The sequence below is a fragment of the Meles meles genome, chromosome 20 (assembly GCF_922984935.1).
Source record: "Meles meles chromosome 20, mMelMel3.1 paternal haplotype, whole genome shotgun sequence".
Lineage (NCBI taxonomy): Eukaryota > Metazoa > Chordata > Mammalia > Carnivora > Mustelidae > Meles > Meles meles.
Window position 1 is genome coordinate 11,373,235 of NC_060085.1, and position 12,734 is coordinate 11,385,968.

Sequence of the window (12,734 nt, forward strand, 5' to 3'; positions counted from 1 at the left end):
CAGAGGCTTTAACTCACTGAGCCACCCAGGCACCCCTGTTGGCCATAAAATAGTTTTAAATTTTATTTAGTTAAATATACTATCTTCTTACTTCTGAAATTTTTGCCTTAAGTATGGTTTGCCCACATGTTGATTTTATACTTATTTTCTAGATGTATATCAAAAATGGAATGGTTACTCTTTTACCAAGGATTTACCCTTTCTAGTTTTTGTGAGGTGTGTGACATAAGAAACCACTGAAATTCCTTCCACATAGAAAGCTGTTTGTGTCAACTTCCATTCAACAATCCAATCTTTTCCAACTAAATCCAAATACACCTCTGTCATGTGAACATATATAAGGAGACCTAATTCCTGGTTCATTCAACATATACTAAAGGGCATATGCTATGTTCCAAAACTTTCTAAGAACTTATATGTAACACACATTTATTTCAATGTCGTGGGAAGTTTTTGGTTTTTTTTTTTTCCCGTGGGAAGTTTTAATATTCATCCATGTTGATTTTGTAGAATTAACACTCCTGTAGATCCTGTTTCAGTTAGTTCTCAAAATGCCCTTCAACGTTGTTGAATACAGTTGTACAGAAACTGCTCTTTAACCCAGTTTTAACTCCTCTGTCATTCTCTGGATTTCATAATGTCCCATTTTCCTAAGTTTCTATAAAAGTGCATATACATACACACCCATAAAGAAAAACATGAACAACACAGGTGACGTCCCTGCTCCTTTGGTTCTTACCTCACAGTGACAGGTAAGAGCACAGTGAGATAAATAGAAGTCTGAGCTAATGTCCTCAGATAAGTCACACAAAGAGTATTCAGAGTAACAGGATAGATTGCCTCCGGGTGTGTAGGATTTCACAGAGTCTTGCATGATGGACGAGAACCTTAGGCAGTTGTGTTCATCAGACTTGTCAAAAAAGTGACTGTACCCAAAGGCTAAGAATAACAAAAACAAAAAGGTATCACAAAAGAAAAGTGATAAAGGGGTTCACCTCATCCTCTATTGAAACAAACAAAAAAAATGGGTCAAATAAATATGGAATAGGCACAGGAAGAAAAATTTAAAAAAAAAACTTCAGTCTGCTCTTTGGTAATAAAAATGCTCAACTTTTGTGAGATGTTGGTTTATTTTTCTCTTGTGATGTTCAATCTATAATGTGATTCACACCATAAAGATGTCACTACTTTGTGTTGTGAACAAATTTGATTTTGCTCTTATTATTTTTGCTGGTTACAAATGGTATGTAAGCAAGACTGCATGCCACTATCACCAAGGAAGCTTTCTTTCCTTGTAGTCTATCAGAAAAACTGAGCTTATTAGATCATTTTACTCTTTATGTCTTTCTCATTTCTCCCTCCCTCTGTCTGTCTCTTCCTATGTCTCCATTTATTGAACACAATATTTTGCTGCTGCTGTATTTTTTTATTTTTATTTAAATTCGATTTAATTAACATATAGTGTATTATTACTTTCAGAGGTAGAATTTACTGATTCATCAGCCGCATATAATGTCCAGTATTCATTCCATCAAGTGCCCTTAATGATAATCACCCAATTACTCCATCTCCCTGACCGACCTTCCCTCTAGCAACCATCAGTTTCTGTACTATAATCAAGGATCTTACGGTTTCCCTCCATCTATGTTTTTATCTTTTTTAAAAAATTTTTTCCTTCCCTTCCCCTATGTTCTTCCATTATGTTTCTTAAATTCTGCTTATGAATGAAATCATACAGTATTTGTCTTTCTCTGACTTATTTTGTTTAGCATAATACATGCTACCTCCATCCAGGTCTTTGCAAATGGTAATATTTGATTCTTTAATGACCAAGTAATATTACATTGCGTATATATACTACATCTTTATCAACTCGTCTGTGGATGGACATCTGGGGTCTTTCCATATTTTGCCTATTGCGGACATGGCTACTATAAACATTGAGGCACATGTGCCCTTTCAAATCACTATGTTTGTATCCATTGCAGAAATATCAAGCCGTGCAATTGCTGCATGGTATGGTAACTTTATTGTGATTTTTTTCAGAATCCTCCATACTGTCTTCCAGAATGTCTGCACCAGTCTGCATTCACAACTCACAAATAGTGTGAGAGGCTTCCCTTTGCTCTGCATCTGGGCTAACATCTGTTGCCTCCCAAGTTGTTAATTTTAGCCTTTCTGAAAAGTATGAGGTGGTATCTCATTGTGGTTTTGATTTGTATTTGCCTAATGATTAGTGATGTAACCATTTTTTTATGTGTCTCTTAGCTGTTTACATTGTACCCCAAACCATAAGTTATCTAGGAAGAAACCTAACCAAAGAGGTAAAATATCTGTAGTTTGAAAATTGTAGAGCACTTATAAAAGAAAATGAGGAAGTCACAAAGAAATGGAAAACATTCCATACTCATGGATTGGAAAAACAAGTATTATTAAAATGTCTATGCTACCCAAAGCAATATACACACTCAGATTAATCCTTATCAAAATATCACCAGCATTTTTCACAGAGCTGGAACAAATTATCTAAAAGGTGTATGAAACCAGAAAAGACCCTAAATATTTTTTGTTTTGTTTTGTTTTTTTATTTCTTATTTTTTATAAACATATAATGTATTTTTATCCCCAGGGGTACAGGTCTGTGAATCACTGGGTTTACACACTTCACAGCACTCACCATAGCACATACCCTCCCCAATGTCCATAACCCCCTCCCCCTCTCCCAACCCCACCTCCCCCCAGCAACCTCCAGTTTTTTTTTTTTTTTTTGTGAGATTAAGAGTCACTTATGGCTTGCCTCCCTCCCAATCCCACCTTGTTTCATTTATTCATCTCCTATCCCCCTAATCCCCCATGTTGCATCTCCATGTCCTCATATCAGGGAGATCATATGATAGTTTTCTTTCTCCGATTGACTTATTTCACTAAGCATGATACCCTCTAGTTCCATGCACATTGTCACAAAGGGCAAGATTTCATTTCTTTTGATGGCTGCATAGTATTCCATTGTGTATATATACCACATCTTCTGTTTCCATTCATCTGTTGATGGACATCTAGGTTCTTTCCATAGTCTGGCTATTGTAGACATTGCTGCTATAAACATTCAGGTACACGTGCCCCTTCAGATCACTACATTTGTATCTTTAGGGTAAATACCCAGTAGTGCAATTGCTGGGTATTTGTATAGGGTAGTTCTATTTTCAACATTTTGAGGAACCTCCATGCTGTTTTCCAGAGTGGTTGCACCAGCTTGCATTCCCACCAACAGTGTAGGAGGGTTCCCCTTTCTCCGCATCCTCGCCAGCATCTCATTTCCTGACTTGTTCATTTTAACCATTCTGACTGATGTGAGGTGATATCTCATTGTTGTTTTGATTTGTATTTCCCTGAGGCTGAGTGATGTGGAGCACTTTTTCATGTAGAAAAGACTCTAAATATTGAACACATTTTATTTTATTTTATTTTATTATTTTTTTTCAGCGTAACAGTATTCATTGTTTTTGCACAACACCCAGTGCTCCATGCAAAACTGAACACATTTTTTTTATTTTTCTTTACACACAGGTCAGAAAGTGGCCATTCCACAATAGAGCCCCAAAATTATTTGTCCCTGGGAAGCTCTGAATAGGAATTTCTGGATACTCTTTCTACATTCTGTATGGGAAAGGTAATATGATGCATATACATTCATATCCTAAACACTGTGTTGGACTTGGTTGGGGAAGATAAGGACTTAGAAGTAACACACACAAGGAGGACCTGGTGTGCTCTGTTGTATGTAAGTGACACCATGTGTGCACGTGTGTGTGTTTGTTTGTGTGTGCACATCTTGATGAGTGAGATCAGTCCTCAGAGCAGGGTGACACAGGCTCCTCTATTGCAAGATTCCAGTTATACTACATAGGCCAAATTCAATAACAGAAGGTACTAAGGAGGGGTGTTCAATGGACAGGAGGCTGACGCAACCAGATCATAAAAAGGAAGAGGTACACAGTGTGGACAAGGAAGTCCCTGTTTCTTGAACGTTAAGCAGGTATGAGGCCACATGATTCTACAAAGTTCACTGCCACCACCTCTCATCACTGTTGTCCATTCCCCTCAACACACAGGCTTCCTTTTTGAGCCTTGATTTTCTGACAGAAGCACTGTCTCGGGGCCTTTGCACCAGTTGTTCCCTCTATCAGGAAGGCCTCCTGTGCTCCACACACTCTTCCATGAAGTCTCATTTCAAATGTCACCTTTTATCCTACCTTGACTGAACACCCAACATAACACATGACATATTCTCTCCCTTAACCTGCTTTTGTTCTGTTCATATCATCGCTACCCATCTCATGATTATTTAATCATTAAATACGCATTTACCCTATCACCGTCATTGAATTGTTGGGACTTTTCTTTTCAACACCCACTACTTTATGACTAGAATTTCCAAAACATGGCCGACATTGTATATATTTTTCAAATGCATGAAATATTTTCTTACTGAAACTGTAAAATACCTACCTTTTGGGGAACATCTGACGTTGTGATGAAAATTCCTAATCAGAGAGAACTTGGGATCCTCTTAAGGGGCCCAAATCCATTCACAAAATACAGTGATTACTTTATTGACTGGAAAATATAAATTTTTGCATTTCCACAATATGAGCAAGGACTATTTGTGTAAAAATAAGTTCTTTTACTGCCCTGTTCTGGTAGTCACCTCCAACACATGGACCCAGGAAACAATACAGGAATTTCAGAGTTCCAGCTTCTGGGATTTTCAAAGAAACCAGAACTGCAACCCCTCATATTTGGGCTTTTCCTCTCCATGTATCTGATCACTGTGTTTGGAAACCTGCTCATCATCCTGGCTGTCAGCTCTGACACCCACCTCCACACCCCTATGTACTTCTTCCTCACCAACCTGTCCTTTGTAGACACCTGTTTTACCTCCACCATTATCCCCAAGATGCTGTGGAACATCCAGACTCAGAGCAAAGTCATAACCTATGCAGGTTGCATCACACAGATGTATTTTTTCATACTATTTACAGGATTAGACATGTTCCTCCTGACTGTGATGGCTTATGACCGATTTGTGGCCATCTGTCACCCCCTGCACTACACAGTCATCATGAACCCCCGGCTTTGTGGACTGCTGGTTCTGGTATGTTGGATCCTGAGTGTCTTTGATTCTTTACTACACACTTCCATGGTGTTGCGGTTGTCCTTCTGCACAGAGGTGGAAATCCCCCACTTTTTCTGTGAACTCAACCAGATGATCCAACTTGCATGTTCTGACACCTTTCTCAATAATATGGTGATGTATTTTGCAGCCATGTTTCTGGCTATTGGTCCCTTCATTGGTATCCTTTACTCTTACTCTAAGATTGTTTCCTCCATATGTGGGATCTCATCAGCTCAGGGTAAGTATAAAGCATTTTCCACCTGCACATCTCACCTTTCAGTTGTCTCCTTATTTTACTGTACGAGTCTAGGAGTGTACTTTAGCTCTACTGCTACCAAGAGCTCCCACTCAAATACAGTAGCTTCGGTTATGTACACAGTGGTCACACCCATGTTGAACCCATTCATCTACAGCCTGAGGAATAAAGACATAAAGGAGGCTCTGATGAGATTCTCTAGGATGAGAGCTCTAAAAGGGATAATTGTCCTGGCACTGAGAAAGTGCCCATGATTACAGGGACCAAAGCATGATCTAAATGTTGAGATACATTGATCAGATTGTGGAAGTGGAACATGCCTCTTCTATTTTTATTCTGGGAATTTTTTTAAACCTTTTGGCATAATTTACATAACTCACTTTATTAAGCTTTGTGATACCTCTGATATCCAAGAGAATTTCCCTTTTACATTATCCTGCTATTGCAATGTCATTCCTAATCTCAAATGAAATATTTGGACATTTTCACTTATTCGAAGGACTCCCGGAATCTGTTAAGAATAATTTCTTCTCAGGGTGCCTGGGTGTCTCAGTGGGATAAAGCCTTTGCCTTCAGCTCAGGTCATGGTCCCAGGGGCCTGGGACTGAGCCCTGCATCAGGCTCTCTGCTCAGCAGGAGCCTACTCCCCCCTCCTTCTCTGCCTGCCTCTCTGCCTTCTTGTGATCTCTGTCAAGTAAATAAATAAAATTTAAAAAAAGAAAGGAAATTTTTTTCTCAAATAAAATACATCACAGTAAATATAGTTTCTTTAGTTTGAATGGAAACTACTCCTATGGAAAATCTACCTTAGCCACCTCAGCTATTTAGGTAAATTTATAACAGAGGAAAATCTAAGACCACTGTGCTTCCCTTTAGTGAATATCATTCCTTTGTATATCGCTATTTTTACTGTACTGCCTGAAAATAGATACTTAGATGTACTGGTGGTTAATGCTCTTCATGGCTATTTTTCTACACATTAGGATCCTGTTATTACACAGCCTATGTCCGTCATGCCTACCATAGTCTCTAGCAAAATAATAATAATAATAATAATAATAATAATAATAATAATAATACACTCTCCAAGTGGAATCTATACAGAAAGACAGATATGGATAAAATAGAACCATAATATATGGCCTTAGAATAAACCTTGGCTTTAAGTGTGATAAATCAAAATGTTAAAGCATACATTTGTTATAGTGACTTCATCTATTCATTGAATTATGGAATATCAGAATCCATTTGTAAAAGAATCAGATAATTACAAATGCTATGTGCTCTGCTTGATTAGATTATTATAACACTTAGCTATTGCTACATACAAAGCACCCTAAAATAAAATGGCTTAGTATAGGGATACCTGGATAACTCAGTTGGTTAAGATTCTGCCTTTGGCAGAGATTATGATCCAGGGTACCTGGGATTGAGCTCCCTCTCAGCAGGGAGTCTGTTTCTCCCTCTCCTTCTGTCCCTACCCACCGTCACCATGCTTTCTCTCTGGGTTGTGCTCTATCTCTCCCTCTCTTTCTCTCTCATGTAAATAAATAAAATAAAATAAATAGCTAATATAGTGTCTTTATTAGCGAAGGGGACTATAGGGTAGGCAGTTGTTCGGATCTGTGTAGGGCTCCTCATGAGTCTGAAGTCAGTTTTGACTCTCTACATTTTCTTTCTAAGGATTATCCAGGAGGCGTGTGGCTGTAGTGCTCTTTCATATTGAACCAATTTATGCCATTTTCCTCCTTTCAAATATGTAGATAATCTTCAAGTTACAAAATAATAAGTTTATGAAATACGAATGGCCTTAATTTAATTCTACTATTTAAACATCCTGTCTATGTTGCACAGAGGTTGGGTATTCATCCTTTCTGATGGAGGTATAATACTCCATAGTGGATATGGACAACATCTTTCTTTTCCATTTGTCCACTGAAGGACATCTTGGTTCTTTCCACAGTTTGGCAACCATGGCTATTGCTGCTATAAACATTGGGGTACAGATGGCCCTTATTTTCACTCCATCTGTATCTTTGGGGTAAATACCCAGTAGTGCAATTGCAGGGTCATAGGCAAGCTCTATTTTAATTTCTTGAGGAATGTACATACTGTTCTCCAAAGTGGCTGCACCAACTTGCATTCCCACCAACAGTGTAAGAGAGTTCCCCTTTCTCGACATCCTCTCCAACACATGTTCTTTCCTGTCTTGCTAATTTTGGCCATTCTAACTGGTGGAAGGTGGTATCTCAATGTGGTTTTAATTTGAAACTCCCTGATGGCTAGTGATGATGAACATTTTTTCATATGTCTGATATCCATTTGTATGTCCTCATTGGAGAAGTGTCTGTTCATATCTTCGGCCCATTTTTTGATATGATTATCATTTTTGTGTGTGTTGAGTTTGAGGAGTTCTTTATAAATCCTGGATATCAACCTTTTGTCTGTACTGTCATCTGCAAATATCTTCTCCCATTCCGTGGGTTGCCTCTTTGTTTCGTTGACTGTTTCCTTTGCTGTGCAGAAGCTTTTGATCTTGATAATGTCCCAAAAGTTCATTTTCACCTTCGTTTCCTTTGCTTTTGGAGACATATCTTGAAAGAAGTTGCTATGGCTTATATGGAAGAGGTTACTGCCTATGTTCTCCTCTAGGATTCTGATGGATTCCTGTCTCGCATTGAGGGCTTTTATCCATTTCGAGTTTATCTTTGTGTACAGTGTATAAGAATGGTCGAGCTTCATTCTTCTACATATAGCTGTCCAGTTTTCCCAGCACCATTGATTGAAGAGACTGTCTTTTTTCCGCTGTATATTTTTTCCTGCTTTGTAGAAGATTATTTGACCATAGAGTTGAGGGTCCACATCTGGGCTCTCTACTCTGTTCCACTGGTCTATGTGTCTGTTTTTATGCTAGTACCATGCTGTCTTAGTGATCACAGCTTTGTAGTAAAGCTTGAAATCAGGTAACATGATGCCGCCAGTTTTATTTCTGTTTTTCAACATTTCCTTAGCAATTCTACATATTTCGGGGTTTCTTCTGATTCATTCAAATTTTAGGATTATTTGTTCAAGCTCTTTGAAAAATACCGTGGAATTTTGATCAGAATGGAATTAAAAATATAGATTTCTCTAGGCAGTATAGACATTTTAACAAAAGGTTAATTCTATTAACAAATAAACAAATAGAATAAACAAAAGAATAAACAAAAGGCTTATTCTTCCGGTCCAAGAGCATGGAATGGTCTTCCATCTTTTTGTGTCTTCTTCAATTTCTTTCATGAGTGTTCTGTAGTTCCATGAGTACAAATCCTTTACCTCTTTGGTTAGGTTTATTACCAGGTATCTTATGGTTCTTGGTGCTATAGTAAATGGACTCGATTCTCTGATTTCCCTTTCTATATTTTCATTGTTGGTGTATAAGAAATCCATTGATTTCTGTACATTGACTTTGTATCCTGCCATGTTACTGAACTGATGTATGAGTTCTAGTAGTTTGGGGGTAGAGTCCTTTGGGTTTTCCATATAAAGAATCATGTCATCTGAGAAAAGAGAGAGTTTCACTTCTTCGCTGCCAATTTGGATAACTTTATTTCTCTTTGTTGCCTGATTGCCATTGCTAGGACTTCAAATACTATGTTGAACAAGAGTGATGAGTGTGGGCATCCTTGCCGTGTTCCTGATCTCAATGGGAAGGCTGTGAGCTTTTTCCCAATGAGTATGATCTTTGCTGTGGGTCTTTCATAGATAGATTTTATGAAGTTCAGGAATGTTCCCTCTATCCCTACACTTTGAATTATTTTAATCAGGAACAGATGCCAGATTTTGTCAAATGATTTTACTGCATCAATTGAGAGGACCATGTGGTTCTTCTCTCTTCTCTTACTGCTTTGTTCTATCACATTGATTGATTTGCGAATGGTGAACCATCCTTGTAAACCAGGAATGAATCCTATCTGGTCATGGTGGATAATCTTTTTAATGGGCTTTGGATCCTGTTTGCTAGGATCTTGTTGAGAATCTTAGCATCCATATTCATCAGGGGTATTCGTCTGAAATTCTCCTTTTTGGTTGGGTCTTTGCCTGGTTTGGGGATCAGGATAATGCTGGCTTCATACAAAGAGTCTGGAAGTTTTCCTTCTGCTTCAATTCTTTGAAACAGTTTCAGGAGAATAGGGGTTATTTCTTCATTGAAAGTTTGGTAGAATTCCCCAGGGATTCCGTCAGGTCCTGGGCTCTTGTTTTTGGGGAGGTTTTTGATCACTGCTTCAATCTCGTTACTAGATATCAGTCTATTCAGGTTGTCAATTTCTTCATGGTTCAATTTTGGGAGTCATAATTTTATTAAATTGAGCTTACTCTCTTTTCTTTTGGATTAGTATGGCCAAAGGTTTATGGATCTTATTGATTCTTTAAAAAAGCCAGCTTCGAGTTTCATTGATACCTTCTACTGTATCTCTTCTTTCTACCTCATTGATCTCTGCTCTAATCTTGATTCTTCCCCTTCTTATGTGTGGAGTTGGTTTAATTTGTTGTTGATTCTCCAGTTCTTTAAGGTGTAGAGACAGCTGGTGTATTCTGGATTTTTCAATTTTTTTGAGGAAGACTTGGATGGCTATGTTTTTCCCTCTTAGGACCGCTTTTGCTGTAGTTATCTCATAGGCTTTGGACCTAAGTGTCTTCATTTTAATTGGTTTCCATGAATTGTTTAAGTTCTTCTTTGATCTCCTGGTTTATCCAAGCATTATTAAGCAAGGTGGTCTTTATCTTCCAGGTCTTTGAGCTCTTTCCAAAATTTTCCTTGTGATTCAGCTCCAGTTTCAAAGCATTGTGATCTCAGAATATGCAGGGAATAATGTCAATCTTTTGGTATCAGTTGAGTCCTGCTTTGTGGCCCAGTATATGGTCTATTCTGGAGAAGGTTCCATGTGCACTTGAGAAGAATGAGTATTCTTATGTTTTAGGGTGGAATGTCCTGTATATATCTATGAGGCCCATCTGGTCCAATGTGTCATTCAATTCTCTTGTTTCTTTATGGATTTTCTACTTGGATGATCTGTCTATTACTGAGAGGCGTGTTAAGATCTCCTACTATTAATGTATTCATATCAATATAACTCTTCATCTTGATTAATAGTTTTCTTATGTAATTGGCTGTTCTCATATTGTGAGCGTAGATATTTACAATTGTTAGATCATCTTGGTGGATAGTCCCTTTAAAAATGATGTAGTGTCCTTCTGTATCTCTGACTAGAGTCTTTAGTTTAAAATCTAACTTATCTAAAATGAGAATCAATACCCTGGCCTTCTTTTGTGGCCCATTGGCATGAAAGATGCTTCTCCATCCCTTTGCTTTCAGTCTGGGTGTATCCTTAGGTTCAAAATGGGTCTCTTGTAGACAATATATAGATGAGTCCAGTTGTTTTATCCAATCTACAATCCAATCTGCAATTCCAATAATCCAATCTGTCATTTTATGGGCACATTTAGAGCATTCACATTGAGAGTAATTTTTGATAGATATGTTTTTATTGATACCATGTAGCTTTAAAGTCTTTCTGTCTGTAGATTGTCTCTATATTTCTGTTCATAATATTCTTAGGATTTTTTCCTCTTTTATAGAACCCCCCTTAATATTTCCTACAGTGTCGGCTTGGTTGTCACATACTCTTTCAAGCCTTGCAGGTCTTGGAAACCCTTTATCTCTCCATCCATTTTGAATATCAGTGTTGCAGGATAAAGTATTCTTGGCTGCACGTTCTTCTCATTTAGTGCCCTGAATATATCTTGCCAGCCCTTTCTGGTTTGCCAGGTTTCTGTTGACAGGTCTGACGTTATTCTGATGGGCTTTCCTCTATAGGTAAGGAATCTCTTTGTCCTACCGGCTCTCAAGAGATTGTATCTACAATTTTGATTTCTCAAGTTTACTATAAGGTGCCTTGATGTATTTTTAGAATCTATAATCTTGGGGGGAGACCGTTCTGCCTCTAGTACATGATCGCTGGTTCCATTCACGAGACTGGGAAAGTTTTCATGGAGAACTTGTTCCACTATATCTTCTAGACTTCTTTCTTTCTCCTCCCCTTCAGGGATTCCAATAATTCTGACATTGGAATGTTTCATGGCATCATTCATTTCCCTGATCCCATTTTCGTGGCTTTGTTCCAGGCTTCCTCCTGATCCTTTCTCTCTATCTGTTTGTCCTCCAGATCACTAATTCTATCTTCTATCTCAGTTACCCTAGCTTTTAGAGAATTTAGATTAGATTGGAACTCATTGAGAGCATTGTGAACATCATCCCTGGTGGGTTTCAGTTCTACCCTAATCAATTCCATTTGGTCATCCATGGCTTTCTCCAACCTAGATATTGCCTGCATAATTGTTAGCATGAATTCCTTTTCTGACATATTGTCTATGTAGATAGCTATTAGCTCTCTTGCAGAAGGCCCATGCTCTGAATTTTTCTTCTGTTGGGCATTCCTCCTCCTCCTCATTTTGGTGAGAGATGGCTGAATGGATGTAGCTGAATGTATTGACTGTGGTGCAGTCAAGGTGCACCCTAACGCTTCTGAGCAATCAGGAATCCCAACCCAAATGAAAGAAAAAAGAGAGAAAACAGAGAAGAAAAAGGAAAAAAAAGAGAGAGAGAGAGACAGTAAAATAAAAGAAAAAGAAAAGAGAATGCTCAGTCCAAATGGGCCCCAAGGTAAGATTTATGACATATACAAACAGAAACAGACAAGCAAAAAGACTGATAAAAGTATACGACAAGAAAAAAATATATATATACATATACATATATAAAAGCAAAAAAAGCAAATATGTATATATATACACACATACACACACACACACACATACATAAAAGCAAAGAACCCCAAGTATAAAATTTATATACTATCAGGACAAACGCAAATACAGAGAAACACTAGCGGTAGAACAAGATGGGAGAGTGGTTATAAATTCTCAGTGTGGGCGAGGAAGGTTATTTTGATTCTTCCTAGATGTATCTTGATATTTTTGTTAAAGGACTCAACTTTCCTAAGATAAAGGGGGATTAAAATTGGTTTATCTAGGGGAACCTGGGTAGCTCAGTGGGTTAAAGACTCTGCCTTCAGCTCAGGTCATGATCTCAGGGTCCTGGGCTCGAGCCCCACATTGGGCTCTCTGCTCAGCAGGAAGTCTGCTTCCTCCTCTCTCTCTCTCTGCCTACCTCTCTGCCTACTCATGATCTCTATCTGTCAAATAAACAAATAAAGTCTTAAAAAATGGTTTGTCTATAGGGGTAGCATTGATTGGTGAAAG

General features: G+C 38.1%; 1 protein-coding gene across 1 annotated transcript; it reads left to right on the forward strand.

The window, feature by feature from the left end:
• Window positions 1-2,567: 2,567 nt before the first annotated feature.
• On the forward strand, window positions 2,568-5,686 carry LOC123932187 (olfactory receptor-like protein OLF4). The gene is made up of 2 exons (XM_045989942.1): window positions 2,568-2,598; window positions 4,701-5,686. Exon 2 carries the CDS (start codon window positions 4,718-4,720, stop codon window positions 5,684-5,686), a length of 969 nt encoding a protein of 322 aa, XP_045845898.1. The 5' UTR covers window positions 2,568-2,598; window positions 4,701-4,717.
• Window positions 5,687-12,734: the final 7,048 nt, after the last annotated feature.

Excerpts from the sequence above, each read along its gene's own strand:
- LOC123932187 (XM_045989942.1), top strand. The coding sequence starts at position 4,718 with ATGGACCCAGGAAACAATACAGGAATTTCAGAGTTCCAGCTTCTGGGA.